The following is a 27592-nucleotide window of genomic DNA, read 5'->3' on the forward strand; positions in this document are numbered from 1 at the left end:
GCCGGGGAGCTGGGGAGTAGAACTTTAGAACGAGAGTTTTAGTTTGTCTCAAAAACTGGACCGAAACAGTCTATCTATTCTAGGACTACATAGAGTCTCGCCAGTTAATTTGTAAGTCAGATCATTTGCTTGTAACAGACCTAACTAACCGTTTTTGTAAGTTAAAGTAGGGTACGGTACGTGTCTGATCGCGCACTCGATTTTGTGTGATAAAATCCTTCCCATAGAGATTGCACGCATCCCTGTACGGTCCCCTATGTGGTCTACGTGCATTGCGCGATCTAGACCGAAAACTTCAGTCTCTCTAATCGTCGGTTGTTCCACTGAGACTACGTCTGGCTCCACTAGACCTCCGATTATAGAGACTGAAGATTGTCCTATCGGTACTGTACGGAACCAATGGTTCGGTTCGGCAGGACCGCGATGAATGAGATATGCTACGAGATTTTCACTCTTTACATCCTCACACAAGCTGCAATAGGGTCTATGACAATAATTAGAGTCTAATTAAAAATAACATATATAGATAGCTTATTTGACTTACGATAGCTTGCTCATTTAGATCCTAAATTAATGATTAATCCGAGAAAGTCTCGTCGTCAACATTATCCGTCTTGGTTTTAGTTGATGAATATTAATTTTTTCTTTTCGAACGTCCAATACTACCGTAGCTACATACGAGTCGGCCCGGCTTGACCAACGAACTCCCACGAAACGAGTGCTCTGATTGGCCATTGGCTATGTTTTGGTAGGTGGACCCGGAAATATATCGGCCGCCGGGTAATATTTCGAATGCATGAACGTACTGCTTCGCGGTTCTGAGGTACAAATTGGATAATTCATATAGATTTCTAAGTAAGTCCGTAAATTATTTATTTAATATTGAGTTATCAAATTTTGATAACTGTAATTAGGACAAATGACATATCGAGCTAATTTACATCTGATTTAGAAATCAGGAAATTAGATCTAAATAAAGAATATCGGGGGAGAAATGTCGGTAACGAAAAGCTGTTACGCTGTGGCTCTAATTTACCCCCACGGTACGAGATCTCTGGGTTGCCATCTGTATTGGGGAATGACAACAAATGTCAGTTTTATTAAAGAAATGACCCAAATCAGATGGTTATTGCTGTCTATGCGCGATCATGCAAAATTGGTCAATGTTTTTATTATCAAATCGAGATTCAAACCTTTATTACTCGTGATTCTGAAGGTGATACTCAATAAATGAGGTGTCATATGAAAGAGCAGGTTTTTCTCCATATTCCAAAAGGGATGTCATCTCATAATTTGTAGTAGTACGCTCATTTGGGCTAAAGGGGGCGCTAGAGCCATATAAGAGCCGAGCTGGGTTGATTAATTGTATTCACCTAAAAGTTAAATAACATTAATTATGTTTCCAATAGTATGCCGGGAACGGGTAAACAACCCCTGGGTTTGAATTCTTGCATTAGATTAAAGTGTTCATTTCGAAAAGCACGTTGGAAATGAATTCCTGCATCAAGATGTACAGGTGTTCATTTCCAATAACAAGTTAGACAATAGACTGTTTTGCCGGGGACGCGACATTCTCGCGAAGAGATAGACTCCTCCCATTTCTGTCGGTGACTAGATCAGATAACACTCATCTATTATGCTTTGTCATTGGTTATAATTAATTAAAGGTATAACTCCTCTCTTAATTGGTCGGATGACCTAAAGGGTAATTGGATATATCCCGTCTTGTAATTGGTTGGCTTCGTAAGAGCCCTCCTGGTTGGCTGGCAATATCATGTAATATCTAAGCCTCATCGGGTGCCACGGTATTTAAATGCGAGGTGCGGGATTTTGAAGGGAGTTTTTAGTTGATATTATTTGAAAGTAGATATTATTTGAGAGTTTATTTCATTCCGTTATCATGTTTAGGATGTGCTGCTAGTTTACTGTCCAAATAGGGCCGCCCAGCCTCTGAGAGAAGCAGTTTATTTACCATGTTCAAATAATAATAATACTCGTCGTTTGCAACGATTGAAGCTTCGGCTGAATAAAGTGGACTTCAACTGTAATTCCGAGCTTCCTGTGTTTATTTATGTTTAAACTTGTCATCTTCAACTCATTTACTGGCCCACCACATTTGGTAGTACGGATGGGGTCAGCTTTCTTTAGTTAACGGCGAAGTTTGCCGTTGGCTTGCTAGCGGTTACCGCTGGTTCGTCGTGCCGACCCACCACTCGAACTCGATATCATTTGCTCGGAACACAGAAGTATTTTTGAGTTGCTGCTGCTGAACTGTTTTTCACCGGTGGAGTTAGCGACAGATTATCGTGGCGCTTATTGCAGGGCATGTTTTTTTATGTGGCTCCAGCGGAGTAGTCCAGTACGAATAGGGCCAACAGGTAATTGGAGGCCCTTCTTGGAACACATTGCACATTCTTCTCGGTGAATGTGATTGGGATCACCACGGAGAGAGAAGTTTCCCCGAGACCCCCCTCTTACCTGTTACCAACACGTCCGCGATGATGTGCCTTCCGTGATGTCCAGAACGTTTGGTATATACTAACGAAAAAATTGTTTAGTCGACTGCCCCACCAGAAATATTCTGCAAACCATTTCTGCGTGGGCGATCTGATACGTATTACCTAATGGAGGTTCCCCGTACAGGAGTTACTCAAAGTCTGGCTGATTCCTCCGGACCTGGTTTGTCAGCTGGCCTGGCACCCGAAGTACGCGCGTATCGGGAAGCTCGCGGGGGAAACCAGTTACGCCGATGCCTCGTCACGATACTCAACCCTGCTAGTAGCGTGGACGCAATTGAAGGAGATGTTCTGATACTTCGATTGTTGAGCTGAACTTGGGTTTTTTGGTCTGCAACGCCAAGTTCGTAGGGAGCAACCTTCGGCGGGAGACAAGTTGAGATAAGGAGTCAAGTTGAGCTGAGGTATGTTTTGAAACCAAAGATGTTGGCAGAAGTTGCAAAGTGGACAGTGAGAACTGAAATGAACTGATAAATTGAAACGTCCTTTGAATCTTGATATTTTTGGATTGATGTCTTAGATTTTTTGAAATTATTGTAGTGTAAGACTAAGTGTTGGAATATTGTGTGTTGGTGAAATTATTTGTACCCGTTTGCTCTTCAAATTTTGGCTAGCATTAATGTAAGCATAGGATAGTTAATTTAAACTTAAACCTACGTTTAACCTAAATTAGTATAATATAAGCACTTAATATTAATAGTTTCATAATGATTGAAATGGAAAAGTTAGTAACCGGGCTAACCCAAGCTTTACAGGGTTGTAGGTTTACTACATCCGGTCCAGTAAAATTACGCAAATTTCATGGTAGTTCTTCTCGGCCCGATGACCCGACTTTAAAGGAATGGCTAGAAGACGTAGAATTTTATTTTGATCAAGCACATATTCCAGAAAGCCAACAACCTTCCGTTATTCTCGCCCACTTAGAAGGGTCTGCCAGGGCTGAGATTAGGTGTCATTCGGGAATCGAAAAAGATAGAAAGAAATTGATTCAGATATTGGAACAGTATTTTGGCCCCAGAGAAACTGTCCAATCTTTACAACAGGCATTTTACGATAGGGTGCAACAAGATAATGAATCTTTGGTCGAGTTCTCACGAGAACTTATTCAATTATACGACCGTGCGGTTGATAAAGCTTCTAAAACAGAGGCACAAGCTCTCAAGGTTTTGCGAGATAAGTCATTGATAGGGCAATTTGTTGCGGGAACCAAACACCCAAGTTTTCGTTTAGAATTAAAACGAATACAAATGAGTTCGGAAGAACAATCCTTTGAAGATATGAGGGAGGTGGCTTTGGGGTTGTTGGGTGAATTCGAGACTCCTAAGGGTAGGAGGGGAGTGGTCAGAGAACTTCACCTTGGTTCCATTTTAGAAGATCAGAGCCAAGCACCACAAGGTGCAAGTGGAGATAACTTGGCCATTAAACTCCTATCAGCAATGGAAAAATTGCAACAAAGTTTAGATCAATTGTTGCGTCAGAATTCCTCCACTTCCCAATCTCCACCCAATTACCTTCCAAATAACACATCTCAATCTCAATTAAGCAAGGGTGCTTGCTGGCGTTGTGGGGGGTTTGGTCATTGTGCGAGATCCTGTTCAGTAATTGTAGAGAAAAGAGTTAGCCGAAGCCGATGGCAGGGAAAGGGTCGTTCTCGGCCACTACCAGGGGCCAGGTAAAAATTTGGAAGAAAATGAAGTATGTGTTTAAAGTAAATTGATAAAGAAAAGTCCCAAGGCTACTGTTTTGTTAGCCAATACTCCTTGTGAGTGCATTTTGAACTCCTAAGGGTAGGGTGGGAGTACTTGTAGTTAGGTCATTGGAGGAAAAGTTTGGTATTTTAATTCTCTTTTGCGACTAAAAAGGCATTGAGAATTCGGTAATAAAATATAAATGTTTTAAATGTTTGCTAACATTCAAATTCATATAGAGGCTGGGCGCTCCTTGGGAGAAGATGTATATTAAAGATGTTTCGTTTATTAATTTGCTAAGTTAGCTGCACCGTTGATTCAATTCAACTAATTCTCCCTTTAGTAAAAGGACAAAAAAGAAGGGAAAACTATTTAAGCTTGAGTGGATTATTCTAACGAATGATTCATTTAATTTACTCAAAGAAGTTGATTCAGGCACCAGTTAGTTATCCGGGTTTTTCATAGGGTTTTGTTTTTAGAAGTTGATACAACTGCCTAAAGGTTAGGGCCTTGCCTATCACAAGTAGGGGAGGATAGAAGGCGTCATTATTTAGCATATGCTAATAGACCATTGAAACATACAGAAGAAAAATGGACAGTAGTGGATAATTTAGAGATCACTTATTTGGAGCCCCGTTTGTTATATTTACTGATAACGATTCGTTAGCTTATTTATAAAATGCTTAACTAGGAGTTAGGATGAATTCAGGGTTGAATGTTTTGGAGAGGGGGGTTATCCTCTGATATGATACGATCCTGTCTCATAATGTTGGTATATAGTGGGCATGATATCTGGGTATGATATTTTGCTGAATTCTGCATTATTTCAATGTTTCGAAATTTATAAATGCAAATATGTTGGTGCTTTAACTTGTTAGGTTTGTTTACACGCATTTAATATTGTAAAGATGGAAGGTGACATCATACGGAGTGCGCTGTGGAGGTCTTGGGAAATCCAGTTCCATTAGTTGTCCTGTATGTTTTTCCTGATATCATTCATATCTTTGCGAGGTACAAAATTATTGTTACCAGGTGATTTAACTTTTTTTTTAAGAAGCCATCCTGTGCCAAGTTGGCACTTAATATTTGTTTGGTAACTGTATATATAAAAAAAGATAAAATTAAACAGTTGGAGTCTACATTAAGTAGATATTAAATAGTACATTATGTGACAAAATAGATTTGTCTGAGTTTTATAATGTTAGTTGGAAGTAGATTCGATGAGATAATTATAGACTGCTGGTTGTTGCGACTGGGGATTTTGAGATAATTATGATACATGTGCAGGTGTTTAGTCTTGCTTCCAGTGAGATGTTTGGTTTTCATGGTGACGATGTTGATTGTTCAGTTGAACTTTTTCTCATGGGGGTTTGAGGAAAGAATGGAATTAAGGAATATATGCATGTAGGTTGTTTGTAATGTGATTAACTGTTATCTATAGCTTTGGGTATCATATGCTGTTGGTTGTGTTATATTATTTATTATTACAATTACCAGTTGACCTGGCACGATATCATTGTGTTGTCATTTTCGTGGTTATACCCTTCCATGTTTGGGAGCAGTTAAAATCAAGGGATGATGTTTATGCCTGGCTTTGATTTGGGGGTCTAGGGTTATCCAGCTCCAAAGAAGAGGAAGGGCATGACGTCATCCTGACATTATATTCTGTTGGTTGGTTATACATGGTGGGCAGGACATTGCATTCGTGGGTCTTTCTGGTTAATTGGTTGTAAAATAAATAAATTTAGATATTGTTGTATAATGTGATTATGCATGGGTAATGAGTGTTTGACATTGCAAGGAGAATGTTAACTGTAATTCATTTAAAGTACATTTTTAAGTCAAAGTGTTGGTTAATGCAGCCCAAATATGCTGTATTGATAGTATATTGACAAAATTATGCTTTAAAGCAACACAAATATGTATTGCTTGATTAAATGATTCCCAGTTGGTAATCTAGTATTTTATCTTAATTTTGTACGATCTCCAGGTGCAAGATCGTTTTAGTAGGGGAGATTTGTAGTAGTACGCTCATTTGGGCTAAAGGGGGCGCTAGAGCCATATAAGAGCCGAGCTGGGTTGATTAATTGTATTCACCTAAAAGTTAAATAACATTAATTATGTTTCCAATAGTATGCCGGGAACGGGTAAACAACCCCTGGGTTTGAATTCTTGCATTAGATTAAAGTGTTCATTTCGAAAAGCACGTTGGAAATGAATTCCTGCATCAAGATGTACAGGTGTTCATTTCCAATAACAAGTTAGACAATAGACTGTTTTGCCGGGGACGCGACATTCTCGCGAAGAGATAGACTCCTCCCATTTCTGTCGGTGACTAGATCAGATAACACTCATCTATTATGCTTTGTCATTGGTTATAATTAATTAAAGGTATAACTCCTCTCTTAATTGGTCGGATGACCTAAAGGGTAATTGGATATATCCCGTCTTGTAATTGGTTGGCTTCGTAAGAGCCCTCCTGGTTGGCTGGCAATATCATGTAATATCTAAGCCTCATCGGGTGCCACGGTATTTAAATGCGAGGTGCGGGATTTTGAAGGGAGTTTTTAGTTGATATTATTTGAAAGTAGATATTATTTGAGAGTTTATTTCATTCCGTTATCATGTTTAGGATGTGCTGCTAGTTTACTGTCCAAATAGGGCCGCCCAGCCTCTGAGAGAAGCAGTTTATTTACCATGTTCAAATAATAATAATACTCGTCGTTTGCAACGATTGAAGCTTCGGCTGATATATATATTTAATAAAGTGGACTTCAACTGTAATTCCGAGCTTCCTGTGTTTATTTATGGTTAAACTTGTCATCTTCAACTCATTTACTGGCCCACCACAATTCTAAAATATCTTGGTCAAAACAGTGATTTTAAATGTTGTGTCCAGATTCGTAGCCCCGAGATTTACCACTTTGGAGAAACGACGCCCCGAGGCTTAGCTTAAGTTGGGTCAGGTGTAAGGAATATATCCATGCGCTTATTTTTTCTGATCATTTTTTTCGCTAGCCCCAAGGTATCACAAGCCATTACAGTTCTTCTTCTTCTTCAAGATAATCTGCCTCTTCAATACTGAAGATTATTGCAGATGCCGTATAGAGTAAAGGAGCCTGTAATCGGCCAGCTCCCGTTTTCGGCCGATTGGTTGGATGCAAGGTAAAATCACTCTAAAATACATCGCATAATAGCATAACACATATCCCACTCATACCATACCATGCCAGTGTCACTGAAGAACCACATTTGCAATGAAAAATATATCCTATAATATCACATTTTAGCGATGTAATCGGCGGTCCCGCTACCCGAATCTGAAAAATCGAGTATCTTACGCGTGTATGTAAGAAATATGGGTACCATAAAAATCAGCTCTATTTCAAGTATTTTTCAGATTTAGAGCCCGATTTTGTGTTAGTCGCAAGCTCAAAAGTATCTCATCGCAGCCGGACCCTGCCACGCACACACGATATGTCTGTCTAATTCAGATTCAAACTTCCGATCAGCGCTGTGCCTGTCTTCGGCCAGGCGAGCACCAGGGAGCTCTGGCGTGGGATACCTGCTCCGCCCGCTTGTGCTGTACATCAGCGCGGAAACACACGGCGCGCGCGAGCGCTTCCTATTGACTTTGTACATGCGGCCGTAAACTGAAACGCTCGGCCGATAACTGGCTCCAAAACAGTGAAAATTGAAATGAATATTGTCATGGCAATTCGTGATTTTTTTCTGGGATTCTTTTTTTGTTTAAATAATAATAATATTTGCTTCATGATTTGAACAAAAAATGATAATAAATAGGAAGTAAAGGGTCCTAAAAAAGGATTTTGTCTTAAGTGGCCGAAAACGGGCTCCTTTACTCTACTCGGCCTGGTTGGAGTGTGCAGGTGGACATTACACCGGGGTTTCCCCCTACTCTTATACGAATAGTGCAATGGGTTCTTAATGTGCAAGGGTGGTGACTCTCCTGTACACAGGGCCTCCATTTAACGTCCTATCCGAGGGACGGAGTGTTTTCCACTTGACATAACCTACGTCTATGAACAAGGGAAGGGGCACGTTAACACACAACGCAGACTTCAGTCATCCGCCTGGGTGGGAGTCGAACCCATAGTGACATGAATATGTATTTTACGCTCGATGCAAAACAATCTTTGTGCATGTTACCCATGTTGCAAGCCTTCGTACACATAGCCCTGCGTGTGTACATTTGGATGGCACGTGCATGTGTATGCATCCGAACCGCGTGTGTGTTTGTGAATTGGCAAACGGAACGGCACACGGAAGACAACGGGCGTGTACGCTTGCATATCGGGCAATGCAGAGCTCTGTTCCAGAACTAAACCTTTTCTTTAAATGATTTATGCCCATCTAGATCTTGACAATGGCGATTAGGAGTGTACCCTGGCAGAGGTCTGTTTCTGATGCGGTGTCTTGGCACCAGGACCAGGCTCTGTCGGCAACTATTTACATCCTCAGAGAAACGGGTCCAACAGGATTCCTGCTTAAGGAGGAAGGAGAGTCCAAGAAGGTCAAGGTATACTAGGAGAGATTGATTTCACTGATCGAACATAAGCAGAAGTAATATTCTATCTGATGCCATCCATCCTTTTATAATGATAAATCTTAAAAACAAGATTAGACCTGGAATTTTTGCCTTACAGTTTGTTGATATATTACAGGGCAGTCCAACTTGAACCTTTTTAATGAGCTCTATTGTTTGAAAGCAGAAATATAAGATGAATAGAGTGGCAAAAGTTTGAAATAAATAGGACCAAACTACATATAAATGTAGATGTATGACAAGGCTTATTTTAAACATATGCTAAATTCATTAATCATTCTTCACTAGCCGTTTTCTCTGCATTTTTTGCTTTTGCTTTAACTTTAAATCTCCCTCTATGATGATTATCTTCTTGTAGGTGCTTCTTGGAGATCCTCATAAGTGTACCTGTTCTGTGTTCAAGAAGGAGAAGGAGCCGTGCAAGCATATTTGTTGGTGAGTTCTTACAATGGATTAAAAAGTACATAATGTGGCATAACTATTCTACTAGTTTCAAATGCACGTATGGTATGCTTCTTAAGAGGATTTTCAAAGTATATGATGTACATGTAGTTATACTTGGTGCCATTGATTAGGAGAGTCTGGTCTACCTGGTTCGAGTGGGGCATAAGGTAGCAATACTACTTTGTTGGGTAGCACTAAACAAAAGAATATATGCCATGTTGTGACCAACTGAAACCAAGATGGCCTGAGTCTGTATTAGATGATTCTGGTTATATACAATGATTTTTAGTAAAAAAGAGAAAATGTCAAACTTCCATGGAATATTAATTTCTTTCAGATGATAAAAATGAAAGTCACTATGATCTAAGGTATTAAATTCTAATGGAGATTTCAATTACATCTTAATAATATGAAATGAAAGTTCAGTTTATGAATTTGATAACTTGTAGATAAAGGTATCATTAATGATTCTATTTGTTTATCCTGTGTTTTCACATTTAAATTATTCTCAAGAAAAATATATTAAAATGTGCTTTGATTTAATTCCTTTTTATTTCTTTTTCCATTAAAGGGTACTACTGAAGAAGTTTCGTCTGGACAGGAATAATGAATGTAAGTCCTAAAGTGAAAGCTATCATTGTAGCCATCAAATATAATAGTAAAACTGTTACTAAAAATTGAAAATTGCATTTAAAGTTCTTGCAAAGATTTATGAAAAATACAAGCCTCCAAGCAGTGCTATAGTAGACATTCTGCATCATATATGAGGTACAAAGCATATTTCATAACAACAGAAGCATACTATGGATGTCTACACAGGTTGCACCAAAAGTTAGCAGATGCCAGCTTTTGTGTTAAGATTGTCTATGGATTCTAAAATGTAGTGTGTTATAACCACAGTTCAAACTTGAATATCTAAACTTCTCTGCCAAGTTTAGTTGAGGACCAGAGGAAAAGGATGTAGGATATACCTTATAACATATTCAATTCATTATCATTTTAACTAGTCGAGATCTTGAGATAAATGAATCTAGATACATTAATCATGTTTTATTGAGGACATTCAATTTATTATCGATGACAGCAAGGCCAAATGGAACAAGAGATGAATTATTGTATTCATAACAACTTATTTCAAATAAGACTAGAAATATTAAGATTAAGATGATGTATTTCTTCCTTGTGATTACATTTAATTCAGTATCATATCAACGAGGCTTTGTGGAGCGTGAGATCAATGATGTTCTGAGAGGCCTTGCAAAGAAAGAGGATCCGCGGAGAAGAGCAGTTGCAGCTCGGATCGCAAGGAATGCTGCTAAGGGGGATACAACTTACCACCATACAGATGGTAGGGAAGCACTACAACAGAGAGAGATCACTGAAGAGGATGTCTGCCCTATTTGCCAAGATGAACTTCTCGGAAACAGAGAGCCGGTCACATATTGCAGGTCTGTGTTGTAGAGCTGTATTTCAAGGGTTCAGTGACACAAAGATGTAACTCCATATTTTGCCAAAATGAGTATTTGATATAAAAATGTTCAGAAAAATGTGGGCTTTCCAGTAAACACAGAAACTTAATTCCAACACCCCATTAAAGTCAATGGCTAATGAAACATAAACTTAACTCCTTAAGGCCCAAATGCTCAGTGACACATAAACCACTTTTTCTCAAAATGGCCAAAATGGAGTTACGTCTTTGTGTCACTGACCCCTCAATTTGTTAGTAATTTTCTAAACTGGTTAACATAAACACTGGGCAGTTCATCTTCAAAGAATTATCTTTTGGAATGATGTAACAGTCGAAGCTGTCTTTAGTGGCCAGCTCTTTATAAAAGCAACCTGTGTATCTTGGCCATGTGTTAAGTCTCCCTCAAGAAAGATATGTGTGTTTTAGAACCTGTCTAGAAAGGCTACCTGCCTACAGTGGCCACCTTTTCTGTTTCCCTTGAGTGACCTTAATAGACAAGTTTTACTTTACATTGTAACCTCCACAAATGAGCCCAAAGGGAATTTATCATTGTTTCAGGTAATATAAAATCACTATTTTGACATTATTTTTCTGTTTTGTTCAAATTAATTCAGTATATTTATAACAACTGTGACATTTTCCTGCAATATGTTGATCCCAACACAGGTTTGGTTGTGCTAAGAGCATTCACATTAAATGCATGAAGGTATGGGCTGACCATCAGAAGTCCACTGGGGAGACTGTCTTGAAGTGCCCCCTCTGCAGGGAGGATTTCGGTCAGATAGACACCCTGGAGGCTGAGTATCGTAATGCGGCTTTACAGAAGACGAGAGCAGAGCATGCAGATATTCACATGGGCAAGTCGTGTGATGCTTGTAACCAGTCACCCATCTCCGGCAAGTGCTACAAGTAAGTCTATGTATTCCAACCCAATCTAGGAATTTATAAAGTGCCAACATCAAGTTGCCTATAATCAAAGGCGCTGATGAGACTGAAAAACTACAAAAAATGTCTTTTTATAATGCTAATTTGGAAAGACAAAAGAGAAGTGACTAATTGTAAGTAATGTAAAATAGGTATGTCTTTAGTTGAGTTCTGAAAGTGGATAACTGGTGACAAGAGCGAAGGATTTGGGGAAGACCATTCCACAATCTTGATCCCCTAGAAGATCCCGTATGTATTCTGATAGGAATTAGAGTGTTGGCCCCTTTGGTATATAGAATGAGGTAGTCAAACTAGATATCTGATTTGTAATACTTGAAAATTAGAGAACTGGGCACCATCTTATGAAATTATCATTTGACACCAAATTTGTTATCCAGAAAATTACTTAAGATTGCACTAAGTAAGTTTGAATAGAATTGTATGAAAAACTTTGGGGTTGTTCAATCACACCATATATTCTACTAACATATTCAAAAATTTACCAGTATGCATAATGTTGAAAGCTGGCCAGAGGCTTGCCCAGCATAGCAACAAGTAATGTGTGCAGACTAGCTTCCAATTATTGTTGTTCATTCAATTATAACAGGTTAATGGAAGAACTCGTCACTAGAGTATATGGGTCCTCAGGAAAGAAACATCAATAAATTTGATATGTTAGTGTGAGGGTATCGACTCGAAGTCATAAATGAGACGAAGCAGTTGTTGCGGTTCTATTGGGTGTGAGGCCAATCTTTATTATTACGATGTTCAACTAAACAAAAGAGGGTAGAAGACCCTTGACTGCATGAAGTCACTTCAGTTGATATTAAGGTGTCCAAAACCAACTATAGACATCAAGAATATCAGGATGAGACATCAATTACAGCTTCATGTACATGTAGTAGGCACAGCTACAACCAGTCTCATCTCTGCTCATCACTGCATGTATGAGCTTTAACCTGCATGCAGTGAGTGTATGTCCACTGGGGCATATCACTCTTCTTTAGTTAGGTACATTCCTTTTACCCCTGACTAATTTGCATTATAAAGAAAGAGCTATTTCTCATTCCCTCACAATCTCCCCTGCTAAAATTAAAGTTTGTCCTCAAACTTGACATAAGTATAATGATAATATATAACTTAAACAAAACTCATGAGCACTAATTTAGATTTCCATATAGTTGCATACTAGGTACCAAGATACATGTACAGCATAAATTTGTCCTTGTCTCAAAATAAACACACAGTATATACTTCCCCAGATATACATACAAAATTATTCTCCTCCCCAAATCCCAACTTTAAATACATTTCTTTCCTATACTTGTATGAAAAGAGCAAAAACTATAATTAATGTGTGTGTGTTCACAAACACATATCATCAATCAATATTCCCAATGTTTTCTTCAATAATATCGATTAAAGTTTTATGTTCACGAACGCATATATTGTCCACAAGATTCCAACTTCTTTCTCCAATAATAGTTCTATATCCGGTAGTAAGAGTTGCTATTAATATGACGTAGAGGTTTCATCCCAATGTAACTCGCGATTAATACCACTTTGGAGTCTGTCAATCAAAACTCCACTGTGTTCGTTCTGTGCACTTGGCTTTACTCTGGCATTACCATCAATGAAGTTAGCTGTCGCTGCAGACCGAGGTAGACGGAGAGGATTGCTGTGTTTCCCTTTAGTCGGCCTCAGGCTTCGACGTGGAAGTGGGGAAAGGGGGTCATCATCATCACTAATTTCTGGTGTAGACGGGGAGGGGGAATCGTCCTCATCACTGGACTCTGGTTCAGGGGTCCAGACATGTACTTCAGGCTGTTCGTTAGTGGACTCGGCTGGTAGATCCCTTACCACTCTTGCAATGGCTGAGCTGGAGTCATCAGAAATGCTATCAGTCTGCTCTTGGGGGGAATTGCGTGTTCTCCCCTGTCTGGTTTTGGGAATGACAGGGTCAGATTGTTCCCTGACTGGGCACACCTTTAGCTCCCTTCGGTTGACAGTCCGTGGACCACCACTTCCATCTGCTTTCTCAATAGCATAGACTGCTCCCTCTCCTGGTCGGGATACAACCTTGTATACTGTTGATTGCCACCCATCAGCAATTTTATGTCTACCTTGAGGATGGCTCTTAAGGTACACTCTGGTGCCAACTGTCAGTGGTCTCTCTTTGGCAGATTTGTCGTAGCGTGCCTTGCGATAAGATGCATCATGTTCAAGTCTCTCCCCTGCTTTTTGGTAAGCCCATTGTAGAACCTTGGTGTGGTTAGTCAGCCAGTCATTCACATTAAAAGTGTCGTGTTGCGACTCTTCACCCAGTAGAAAGTCAACTGGAAGTTTGGGATCCCTCCCAAACATGATGTAGAAGGGGGCAAAACCAGTTGAGGCATGCTGGGTTGCATTGTAGGCATAGAGTACTTCTGGAAGAAATTCTGACCATCGACGTTTCTTTTCGGGAGGGAGTGTCTTTAGCAAATCATGTAATGTTCTGTTGAACCTCTCGGCTTGCCCGTTACCCTCTGGGTGGTAGGGTGTGGTATGCGATTTGTGGACTCCGTACTGTCGACACAAGGATTGAATAAGCGACGACTCAAAATTACGCCCCTGGTCTGAATGAAGTCGATGTGGCACACCAAACTTGCTAAACCATTCTCTTACCAGCACCTTTGCAGTGGTTTCAGCTGTTTGATTCCTAGTAGCGACTGCCAATGAATATTTAGAAAAAGCATCCGTCATGACGAGAACATTTTCCTTGCCTGTTGAGTCCGGTTCAAGCATAGTAAAGTCGACAGCCAGCAATTCATTTGGGCGAGTTGCTTTCAATCCCCTCATGGGTTCTCGGATCTTCGGTGGATTTTTAGCCTTTGCACATCTATCACATTGATGACACCAATCTTTGATGTGCATCGTCATCCTTGGCCAGTAACAACGACTCCTTACTATGCTTGTAGTCCTCTTCACAGCTTGATGTCCTGTCTGGTCATGGCAAGCCTTCAGAACATCCTTGATGAGCACTCTGGGTAAAAGTAGCTGCCAAACATTTTCCATGGCACAGACTCTGTACAAGAGACCATCCCTTTCTCTTATCTTCTCCATTTGACGCAAGAGAAGTACGACACTTTCATCCTCTCTAGCCCTCTGTTCTCTGTTTGGCTTTTCTTTTGTCTCCCAGTAGTATCTGAATTTGCTGATGGTTGGGTCTCGAAGCTGAAATTCCTGTAACTGTTCCCTTGAATAATTTGGAAATGGGGCAGGTGTACGAGAAGGTTCCTCATTATCCTGCATTTTCCCCTCGTCTTGGATAGATTGGGAATAGGCATGAGTGTGCTGGAGTTCCTCCGGCAACCGAGTAGCTCCCACTACCATACAACATCCATCAGAAGTATATGTCGCCTCTTCTGCAGTGTCAGGCGACGCATAGGGACGACGAGATAATCCATCAGCTACCTTGTTTGCTGCTCCAGGTTTGTATTGTACATCAAAGTTGAATGCAGAGAGGGCGCCAACCCATCGCTGTTCTACAGCCCCAAGTTTTGCCGTGTTAAGATGAGCCAGAGGGTTATTGTCTGTGAACACCGTAAACGTACTCCCGATAAGATAGTCTCTGAATTTCTCTGAGATTGCCCATTTCATCCCCAGTAGTTCAAGCTTCATACTGGAGTACCTTTCCATGTTCTTCTCTGCACCTCTGAGCGTTCGACTGGCATAAGCAATTACCAGACGCTTACCACCTTGCCTCTGGAAAAGAACAGCCCCAAGTCCCTGTAGACTTGCATCAACCTCGAGCTCAAATGGTTCTGCGAAGTCTGCATAGCCAAGCACTGGCGGTTGACATAGTTTCTCTTTGAGTTCCTCAAATGCCGCCTGATGTTCTGGTTCCCATGCAAAGGGTGTTGTTTTTCCTTCCTTCCTCCTCTCAACTTGGATGGCAACCAGACTGTGCAAGGGGCCAGCAGTCTGTGAAAATCCCTTCACAAATCGTCGATAGAAAGAGCAGAACCCTAGAAAAGAGCGTAGCTCTTTCAGATTTCTTGGTGTTGGCCAGCTCCTTACCACCTCTATCTTGCCTGGATCTGTCTGCACGCCCTCTCTGGAAACTTTATGGCCCAAATACCTCACTTCTGGACGGAAAAGTTCACATTTTGAGGGCTTGATCTTTAGTCCGTGCTCACGAAGCCTGTCAAATACACGGTCTAGTCTCTCGAGCTGTTCTTCAAAAGTAGACGAATACACTAAAATGTCGTCCAAATAGCACAAGACAGACGAGAAGAACTGGTCCCCTAGGCAAATTTGCATAAGACGCTGGAATGTTCCTGGCGCATTGCACAATCCAAAAGGCATACGTACATATTCGTATAAGCCGAAGGGTGTTGTGAAGCTTGTCTTGTGCTGGTCCCTCTCATCCATAGCCACTTGGTGATAGCCTGACAAGAGATCAAGTGTCGAAAACCATTGTGCGCCATGTAATGCATCCATCGATTCGTCAATCCTTGGTATTGGATAGGCATCTTTCCTAGTCTTCTGATTCAATTTGCGGTAGTCCACACATAGCCTCAATGAACCATCTTTCTTCCGAACCAATACAATTGGTGATGCATAAGGGCTTGTACTTTCCTTGATAACCTTTTTCTCCAGTAGCTTTCGGATATGCTCTCTAACTTCTTCCAGCTGGGATGGAGGGATACGTCTGTAAGGAAGCTTAACAGGCTCCTCGTCTACTGTTCTGATACGGTGGGTTACCGTTTCCGTGTGGCCCAAGTCCTCTTCTGAGGCAGCAAAGACATCACTATTTCGTAACAACAGGGCTTCTGCTTGTTGTCTCTGCTCCTCACTCAGTCCTTGCCATAGTAGTCCAGGTGTCTCTAGCAGTTTCATTCTACCTGTATCAGCTTGTTGGTCCCCACTTGCAACCATTCTTTGACACAGGACACTATTGTCATCGATCATCGATGCAAGTTGAAGAGATCCAATTGGAGTTCTGGTGTTTAAGAAGATATCCTCATCTGTGGTATTGTATAATTGTACAGTTATTCTTCCCCTACACGAATGAGCCAGCGTCGGACTGAGGATGATTCCCTTCGGAGTTTGCACAATTTGGTCCACAATTACCGCAGTTTGGGTAGGACAAGTGGGTCCTGTCACCTCTATAGCTTGTACTGATCGAGCTGGGATTCTCACTTTCCCTCTTCCAGCTACACGAACAAGGCCCACAGTACTGTTCTTGTCGATCAAATTCTTGCTTGTGACAACCGACGCATCAGCTCCAATTACGGTTGCTAAGGTCTCAACTGGCAATCCTTGTAGAACATTCATTCCAAGCAGAATGGGATGTTTTGGTTTATGTGTTGTATTTGTTACTAGAATACCTCTTTCCGGAACTGTAATGCCAGCAATAGTCACATCAGCCTCAAAATATCCAGAGTAAGGAATATCTGTCCCATTTGCTGCACTAAGAGAAATCCAGTTTAAGTCCTTCAGGGTCGATGGCGGAAATGATCGCTGGAAACAATCGGAAGTGATGGTTGTGACTTGAGACCCACAGTCTACCACACTAGTGAGTTCCATCCCATTAATAGCTATGACGCTCGTGGGGCAAATACCAATGAGCTTGTCTTGCTCTCCATTTCTAGAGCCCCTTCCAAATATCTCTGAGGAGGCACCCAGGGCTTGGCTCTCAGCCCTGGGTGTATTCAGTTTCCCTGTTGCTGTTGCTGACTGTTTGACTGTCCAGCCCTCTGTGTACGTGGATTGCCCCCAGGATGAGGACTCTCACACTCCCTTGCATAATGTCCCATGCGGTGGCACCGATGGCACTCAATCTTACTCTTGTCTAGAGGGGGTCTCCTGGCACTCCTGGCATTGTCCTGTCTCTCCTCTAACTGACTAAGACGAGAGTTGAAAATGCCCTGCTGTGCTATCATCTTGTCAAGTACCTCTGTTTGGCCTTTGATCGCTGCAGTGAGCCCCTCTACCATCTTTCCCATCTGTGCTGTGGCTTCGGCCTGGTAGGTGGTGCATTTCTTTTTGCGTGGATTGATGCCCTTAAGTTCTTCCTCATCCATCTCCACTGCCCAGTCTCGTACCTCTAAGAAAGACAATTCTGGCTTTTCTTTATACAATCGCTTCACTTCCCTCCTGAGTACTGGGTCACTCAATCCATCTTTAAACTGTTCTTTGATGACAATCTTTGACTCAGGAGCTTCTGGTTTGCGTTGTAATCTAGTTGCCAATGCAAGTAAGGCATATGCGTACTGTGTCACAGACTCATCTTCATTTTGTACTCGGTTATATATCTGCCGCATCAGTTGACTAGCATTCAGCTTGTCCCCAAAAGCTTCCAATAAGATGTTCATTATTGACTCAGCATCCTTCTTTTCTCTATCTTGGCGATGTTGCACCTCCTGCCTTGCAGATCCTTCCAAGTGAGCTAGCACGTAGTCAATGGCACTCTCACCCGTCAGCTTTCGAAGTTTAATTCCTGCCCTAATGTCCTCCACAAAATCTAAGACCAGCATGTTTTCAGTGCCACTAAAGGGCCTGAATTTCTTTTCCTTGGGAGGGAAATACACTTCCCGACTTTTCAGCTCCAATGACAGCTTTTCCAGCTCTTCCCTCATCTCTTCCATGGTCGTCATCTTCCTACCATCTCTTGTCTTGTACTCCTTGCTAGCTACACACCTGGCCAAGCCAATAGTTCTCAGTTATCTGAAGAGAAACCGCACCCCATCCGTACTACCAAATGTGAGGGTATCGACTCGAAGTCATAAATGAGACGAAGCAGTTGTTGCGGTTCTATTGGGTGTGAGGCCAATCTTTATTATTACGATGTTCAACTAAACAAAAGAGGGTAGAAGACCCTTGACTGCATGAAGTCACTTCAGTTGATATTAAGGTGTCCAAAACCAACTATAGACATCAAGAATATCAGGATGAGACATCAATTACAGCTTCATGTACATGTAGTAGGCACAGCTACAACCAGTCTCATCTCTGCTCATCACTGCATGTATGAGCTTTAACCTGCATGCAGTGAGTGTATGTCCACTGGGGCATATCACTCTTCTTTAGTTAGGTACATTCCTTTTACCCCTGACTAATTTGCATTATAAAGAAAGAGCTATTTCTCATTCCCTCACATTAGTAAACTGTTGGAAGTCTAGAAAACACCAATCTGTGAACATCTTTAAATCTAAACTGAAAGCACATCTTTTCAATTAACTGTAAATCTAAGCATATCAGGAGCTCTTGTAGCGCAGTAGAATATATACTTAATGTTGGAAAGTTTCTGCGCTCTATAAATGTATTATTATTATTATTTAACTATTTTTGTATATATTTTTTCAGATGCTCAGGATGTACGGACCTCTTCTTGTGTCAGAACTGCTTCGTATCTAACATCCATTCACAGCACTCGTTCCAGTTTAGACAGGTAAGTCGGCCATTATAAACTGATCAAGATAGCTAGGAGTTTCTCATGGCTCAGCCTCCATCCATGTTTGGAATGTTGATTCATGAACCAGTGTAATTAAAAGATTGTTGCCGATTAAAGGATGAGAAAGTACTTTATTATAGACTTCTAGAATACTGTGAACTGCTATGGGTTGACCAGGAGGATGTTGGTCATTGTTCTTCACAAAGAGGGAGGGGACCCGGCCCTTATAAAGAATTATATATGTCAGAATGATTCAGAATAAGTAAAGGAGAGCTGAGGTTTTTGTTTCCAGTTCATGGTAACTGTGCCATGGACCAGTGATGGCCTGGTGGTAGAGTTGCTACCCCCCCCCCCCCCCCCAAGCAGTAGACAGCAAGTTCAAATCCTGCTGGTTCCAAGATTCTTTTTCTGACCCTTTTTCAATAACAAAATTAGCATACAATCTTCATACTGGATGCAAGCTAAACATTTCTTTACAACATTTGAAACTTCTCCCAGGAAGCCTAACATTCAAATGTATGTTCTCGCTTTACTCATCTCTATAGAAAAGCAACCAGAGATGGCGCCCTGCACAGAGAGGATCGGGAGGCGCCCTGCCGTCCGCGGTCATGTCAGATTTAGAGAACAGAGACATCACAGATGAGGATTATGATACTCTGCTACAGCTTGACAAGTTAGTTTGTTTTTCTCTCACTTTCCTTTCTCTCTCTTGCACGTACTTTGCTAACTATACAGTCAAACCTGTATATTAATTAGGCCACCCAAGGGAAATAGAAAAAGTGGCCACTGTAGAAAGATGGCCTTTTTAGCCAGGTTCTATACAACTCAATCGATCAACAGATTGATAAGCCATGCAATTTTTATGCCTCCGCCACCGAAGGTGGTGCCGGAGGCATCATGTTTTCGGGTTGTCCGTCCGTACGTCCGTCCGTCCGTACGTCCGTCCCGTTTGACCGTTATCACAATATCTCAAGAACCATTTAAGATTTAAACTTAAGACTCGGGAATAGTATGTATCACCATAGGAAGACGATCTGATTAGATTTTGGAGTACGTAGGTCAAAGGTCACAGGTCACAGAGGTCAACTTATGAAATTCCTTGTATTGAGTTTGTTAGCGCGATATCTCAAGAACCATTTGAGATTTAAACTTCAAACTTAAGGATAGTATGTATCACCATAGGAAGACGATCTGATCAGATTTTGGAGCACGTATGTCAAAGGTCAAGGGTCACAGAGGAATGAAATTCCATACATTGAGATTGTTATCATGATATCTCAAGAACCACTGGAGATTTAAACTTCAAACTTAGTGATAGTGTGTATCACTATAGGAAAACAATCTGATTACATTTTGGAGCACGTAGGTCAAAGGTCAAGGGTCATAGAGGTCAACTTATGAAATTCCATACTTTGAGATTGTTATCATGATATCTCAAGAACCACTGGAGATGTAAAAACTTCAAACTTAAGGATAGTATGTATCACCATAGGAAGACGATCTGATTAGATTTTGGAGCATGTAGGTCAAAGGTCAAGGGTCACAGAGGTCAACTTATGAAATTCCATACATTGAGATTGTTATCATAATATCTCAAGAACCACTGGAGATTTAAACTTCAAACTTAATGATAGTGTGTATCACCATAGGAAGACAATCTGATTAGATTTTGGAGCACGTAGGTCAAAGGTCAAGGGTCACAGAGGTCAACTTATGAATTCCATACATTGAGATCATTATCGCGATATCTCAAGAACCACTGGAGAATTTTCACTTCAAACTTAATGATAGTATATATCACCATATCATAATATCTCAAGAACCACTAGAGATTTAAACTTCAAACTTAATGATAGTGTGTATCACCATAGGAAGACAATCTGAGTAGATTTTGGAGCACGTAGGTCAAAGGTCAAGGGTCACAGAGGTCAACTTATGAAATTCCATACATTGAGATTGTTATCATGATATCTCAAGAACCACTGGAGATTTAAACTCCAAACTTGTTTAAATTGCTCTATGGCGGAGGCATCATTTTCGACTGCACGCAGTCAAAATTCCATCTAGTTTCATAATTTTTTCCATTAGGTTGGGGAAACACCTCATATAACAATATTGGTTTGTTTGATTTTATTTCTGCATTTTCAACATAATAAAACGTAATATACAAACCAGGTACATTATTAAAAAAATTAAAACAACAAATATAATCATATCATAATATAAATCAATTCAGCTCAGCTCAGTTCAGTTCAGTTTATTTAAAAAACACCAGACATAGTAATCATGGCGAACAAACATGATGCAAATTGGGATCCCAAAAAGCTATGCTTGTGAGTGGGACCCCTGGGAAGGATGGACCTCTCGATCCCGGCAGATCGGCAAAGAGACCAACGTGTTTTAAGGATCTGCACAATTCTAAACATGGTTAAATAATTAAATAATTATACCTTCCAAGAAAAAAATAGTTGGCAAATCATTTCAAAATTGAAAATGCAGGAGTCTGCCATCTTAAGCAAGCTAGAGCTGATGATACCCTCATATTAATGTGTAATTGCGTCTATCTATTTTGTTTTGCAGTGCAGCCTCCAACCAGATGAGCAATGTCCCTGAGCACGTGGTGAAGTCCTTCCATGTAGAGACAGTGCGAGACGGTAGCAACCTACTCTCCTTAGGCACACAGTGTAGGGTGTGCTTGAGAGCGTATGCCATGGGACAACTGGTTAAAAAGCTTCCATGCAGGCACAAGGTACAGACAAACTACAACCGATGGATTTTATATTAGTGTACAGATTTGATTTTCATGATCCTCTAATTTCTAAACTTTGTTTAACCCTTCAAATACTGAGGATTGGTATTTCAGCCAGCCTTCATAAATATGGGAATTTTTTATATTTTTTAGTCAAGCTGGTCCAAATAGCATTTTGGGTTTGTAACTTACAGAATAATATTAGTATTTTGCAGCATTTTTTGCCCATAATGCACATGGATATGATCCTTTAAACAACACACTAAAAGTTTAGGAAAGTCAACAAAAAGTTTAAAGTAGTCAAATTTGTTTAATATGCAATTTAGCACTTTTTATTAGTAATTTCGATTTCTACTTTCTTCATGAATTTGCATCAAGTACCCCATTGAAACACTTTTAGAACTCAACCTGATGTTTTAATGATTTTTAATATGTACGTGCCATTAGCCATAGAAGGGAAATTCATATTTTTCATAAATTTGTATTGATTCACCTGATTGAAAATGTGTAAGTGTTTAAAATTTAATAAATTGATGGACACATTGTGATAGAGCTGTCTTTGTCTGTTTTGTATCTTGGTCACAGTTCCATGCAGAATGCATAGACCAGTGGTTGCTGCATGAGCACCCAACATGCCCTATAGATGGTACGGTGGTCTGGAACCCCATCACAGCACAAACCAGGCAGAGCAAGAAAACTAAGAAAGCCAACCAGGGGAACGAGGATGGGACACAAGGAGAGGTTCCTAGCCTAGGCCTGCAGATAGGTCCAGGTGCAGGAGTGGTCAGACTCCAAGGGAGAGATGCAGCTGGAAGACAAAAAGGCAGGCCTGGGCATGGTCAGGACAGGAATCCTACAGACGCTGGACTTACAGCAGACTTTCAGCTAACAGGCTCCTCCTTTATATCAAAGCCCATCCTACCAAACAGGTACACACAATTAACTCGTGTTATATTGTAGAACAGCATCTAAGGAACTAACAGTTCAACAAGCTCTGCTTCTAGCTAGTTCCTCTTTTCTCATGCTTTTTCTATTGTATTTGTTGTTTCATTGCATATTTTTGTAATATAATTATTCATTGTATTATGTTTTGCATGAGAAAAAACTCAACATTATTATTTTATTTAATTAATTAATTTATTTTTATTTATTTATTTATTTATTTATTTTTGTTTTTGTTTTTGTTTTTGTTTTTGTTTTTGTTTTTGTTTTGGGGGGTGTCGGGTTGTTTTGTTGGCAGGCTACACTGTTGATTGTTTGATATGGTATCCAAGAGAAAATCAGTAAAAGACATCGTGGGATACAGTCTATATGGTATATACATGAATATGTCATGCATTTTCCCTTTAAGACGTTATCATTCAAACAAGACTTGGCGGATACCTCTGAATTTCACACAAAAGTTATTTATTAACAAGAGGCACAATCCCTTCTAGGTAAATTCATTCACATCTTTGCGGTTCAGAGACTAGGGATTTGCTCGGGGGAGGGGGGGGGGTTGTGTTTTCTTAGAAGCATGAAAAGACCCTTATTGTACATTTATAGTGGGTAATCATTACTTTTAGCCCACTAGCTAGGGTTCCACATGCAAGCACACAGAGTTCTATGTGAAAGTCTCTCATAATTTATCTTGAAGGTCAACCCCCGATCGACATAGAGGTCTTCCATCACAACACTCTGATCCAACGGACCCTGCTCTTCTGCAGAGACTGCATTCACATGAAGACATTATTGACTCCAGCTCACCTTCAAGTTACCATCCATCTTCCCAAAGGAGTGACTTCAATGGACCAACCAATCAGAAGGGCGTGGTTAGACACAGACCTCCCGCACGACCTCTGACCTTGGACAGAAATAGAACTCATGTTGCCTCCATTCCCCTGCAAAGGGAAGAGGCTAATATGACCCCTGTTGGAGGTCACGGCAGCAGCAATGCATCACCTCTCTCAGTCCCTAGGCTTCCTCTAGACAATGGTGTTAGCTCGCCCCATGAAAGTGTCAGGGAGAGGGGACGATTGGGGCAGAAAACTGCAGAGGTAAATAGAAGAAGAGCTAGGAGCCTTGGTATCGGCAGGAATCAATCTTCGTCCAGAGAACGGTCACACCTCCAGCCAGACAATAAGCCACAGGTAAACTCCTTGATTTATATCCAGTCCATTTTAATATTATCAGCAGAAAAAAATAACAGAGGTCATTTTTTAGAGGCATGAGCAGAACACCCCCCCCCCCCCCCCCCACCTCTGGGGGTAAAAATGCCATATCTCCCTTATACTTCCCTTTTTAAGTTGGCTTACTCAGGTTAAGGACGCTTTATCTTAATCACTACAAGCCATTACTAGTCTGTTGACATTAGGTAAAAAACGGTTGTTTGTGAGAATTTTTGGAAACGTACACTTTTGGAGAGATAATTTTATACCTAAGACTCTGAATATTGTTTCAATTTCAATTTTAAAATGGGACTAAAGTTACTTTCCATGCATTTTAAGAATGGTGATTTTGGTCTTTTTAATGTTGTTTTCTCTATTATTTTTAAACAGTTCTAAACTGCAACAGGTATATGCATTCCTAATCTTTGTATATGATATTAAAGCTGATATTAATGAAGAAATAATGCAGAAAAATACATATTTATAACTTTTGTGGACCTTTAAGATATTCATTTTAAAGCGGGACTGCACTACTTGTAGCTATACTTGTGCCCTCTATATAGCCAACAATTCGCCCGTTAATCCTCCATGGTCCCCTTCCTCTTATGTTAATTGAGAGCTGATTTGATGAGATTACCATCTGTCAGTGACCTTGCCGGTAGGTCTAATTCCTTCTGGCCAAATTAGTGCAGACGGGCTTTTAAGCTGATTTTAATGAAGAAATAAAGCAGAAAACTGAGACATATTTAAAACTATTATGGACCTTTTAACATATTCATTTTAAACACCTTCCTAATGTAATACATTGTATTTTGCAGAGTGCAGAAAGCCTCTTCCTGGGTTCAACCAGTGGACAACTCATCGGATCTTCCAAATCACCTTCATCGAACGGCGTGGGCAGCGGCCATCATCCCAGGTCAAAGGTCAAACCACTATTGACCAACCACAGGCATCCTAGCTCTAGCAGAGATCATTCAGTGGACCTCGCTCTTGCTGGCAACGCCATGAACAGTCTTAACCTACACGGCTTTAATGATTAACTATAACCAATCAAAATGCCTCAAGGATTATATTTGGCAAGATTCACAGTATACATGCAGTGATGCCAGTCTTCAGGCTTTTGCCTGATTTCAGGCCCTGACAACTTCCCATTTCAGGCTTTATATTGTACAGCACATATGGGGCTGTAACGTGTTCTGGCTTCTTTTCAGGCCCAGTGAGTAAAACTGACTGGCATCCCTGAGTATAGCACTTTGGTTGGCTTACTTCGTTTCAACGGGTCATCGCGTACGGTGTCGGGTGGTCGCGTTACCCGACCTGTCGTGAAAACATGCTCCTGTATTCATAAAATGCTGGGTGAATGAATGTTTGTGAAATGAACCCCTCTCATCTAAAAATGGTCTGGTCCAATTCACCTGATACCTTGTGAAAACCCTACAACGTATCTATGAAAGGTCCGGTCCTCAATGTGCATCTTTCCATGATCTTCCGTTTTCTTTTCACGATAGGTTGTGTATAGCGACCACCTGACCAGACAATATGACCTGATGATTCGTAGTAAGCCCTTCGGTTTATTAAGCAAAAGCAATGAAATATATGTTTGTGGCATTTTTGAAGTTGAGAGTTTTGAGAGATATTTATAATATCAGAAGTGCAGTTATTGATTCAAGCAGCATAAAATGAATGTAAACCTAGCTTGTCCAGATTCCCATTTAAAAGTTATAACCTGTGTGCCCTTAAATTGTATTTCATTTTAAAGAGTAACTAATATTCTGTCTAATGATACCTTATTTGTAACTCTGTTGCAATGGATGACTGAGCAGTAGTAGCCTTTTCAAAAGGTGATTGGACTGAAGCAATGGATGTGGGTCATAAGCCCTTATTCAATGTATGAATAAAGGTATCACAGAAAACAATTTACTCTTTACAATTGACTAAATTTCAAGGTCGTATTAATTACGACATTTAATTTTATGCTACTTAAAGTTGGGTACACTTTTTACACACTGCTCAAGCCATCATACATTTTAAGGACTATATATATATATAGATTTCAAATGCTTATGAAATTATATTTTGAAACTGTACTGTTTGAACAAAAACATAATGAATATATGAGGCGATCTGTATTTGTCATTGTTTTGGGATGAGGATGATAACAATTAATGTTTGGGAGATATGCTTGGTGAGCTTATGTCACCTGTAACGTGTTTATATGTTGATTAATGTGTTACTATGTGAATGTGTGCCTATTTGGTGATATCATTTTAAAAGCTTAGAAAGTCATGTAATCACCTGGAGCTTGCATATAAAGCTGACCTCCAGGATTTATTGCCATTAGGTCCAATATCCAGATCGTCTTAACTTCATTTTGGTCTATATATATATATATATATATATATATATATACTCAGTTTGTCAACATTTGGTTTATACCCAGGTGCTTCAATCTACATTCCGTCCAATAGACCAAATGGCATTTTTTTTGCCACTTGGTCCTATACCATTTGGTCTTATTACCACTCCGTCCAATCATTGGAAGTAGACCAAATCATATAGACCAAGTGGTAACAAAAATGATGTGAATTGAGTATGTGACTTGAAAATTATAGGACAAAGTGGCGATTAGACCAAATGGTAATGGACCAAGTGACAAAACAGAAAAATTGTGGCTGCTTTTTTACATTTCTGTATTTTATAACACATGTGATAAATGTGCCCGTACATCTGTAAATGGCACTTGATGAGTGCCAGAGTGATGCAAAATAAATCTTCTTTGATGAATTTGGGATTGGTGTGACGCAAAACTATATATTTCTTTTAAGGGTGCCGTGACTTGCAACAAGTTGCAAAATACTGTTGATTAATTTCCACTGATTGTTCTTGTATATATATTTTATGGTGCAGCTGCATTTTCTTTCATTACAAGTCTTTCAAATATTTATGTTTATACATGTGTATATAAAAGTAACATGTTTTAATGATTTTTCTACCAAAGACTTCAAGGTTATAGTATTATTTTTCTAATCATATAGATGATATCCAGGGGGTGCATGCACTTGTCACACCTGGCCCAAGAAACAATTTAAAGTGTATGTTTTTCAATGGATCGAGGAACATACTCTTAGATGACAGACACAACAGTTGTCTTGGTCATCGATCTTCCCCAATGTCATTGTCTGAGCTTTGGTTTCTTTCTCCCATTACATTACCGAAGTCCAACCTTTTTTTCTATCCCTGAAGGATCTGCTCTAAATTGCTAACTATTCTGCTCATATCTGCTGAGGTTGTAGGCTTATTTGAAGTGTCTCTGCACAGTTTTCCATTGGATCTTCAGACATATATATATACTCGGTTGTTTATCTTACAGCTACACCGTCGTACCGGATGGTTGATACTTCTACTGCCTTCTCTCATTGTACTCTCAGAGAGAGGCTGTGGCTGCAATTTAGGTAGGAGTCGGGTAAATGGGATATAATATATATATATCTTGCTCTCTCTCTCTCTCTTTCTCTCTCTATCTATATGATATCTCTCTATCTCTCTCTTTATATATATCTTTCTCTCTATATATATATCTCCACCTTCTCTCTCTCTCTCTCTCTCTCCAAGCTCTCTTTCTCTATCTCTCTCTCTCTCTCTCTCTATATA

General features: G+C 40.2%; 1 protein-coding gene across 1 annotated transcript; it reads left to right on the forward strand.

Annotated features, from left to right (window-relative positions):
* LOC105444518 (E3 ubiquitin-protein ligase Zswim2-like) lies at nt 1–27283 on the forward strand. The gene is made up of 12 exons (XM_030973978.1): nt 1–111; nt 8583–8744; nt 9130–9206; nt 9787–9827; nt 10417–10663; nt 11350–11592; nt 18958–19042; nt 19591–19718; nt 21626–21794; nt 22380–22723; nt 23431–23923; nt 24760–27283. The coding sequence occupies exons 2-12, from the start codon at nt 8592–8594 to the stop codon at nt 24979–24981; spliced, it is 2202 nt and encodes a 733-aa protein (XP_030829838.1). The 5' UTR covers nt 1–111; nt 8583–8591; the 3' UTR covers nt 24982–27283.
* Nucleotides 27284–27592: the final 309 nt, after the last annotated feature.

This window comes from Strongylocentrotus purpuratus, unplaced genomic scaffold, assembly GCF_000002235.5.
Source record: "Strongylocentrotus purpuratus isolate Spur 01 unplaced genomic scaffold, Spur_5.0 spur5_contig_866, whole genome shotgun sequence".
Taxonomy (NCBI): domain Eukaryota; kingdom Metazoa; phylum Echinodermata; class Echinoidea; order Camarodonta; family Strongylocentrotidae; genus Strongylocentrotus; species Strongylocentrotus purpuratus.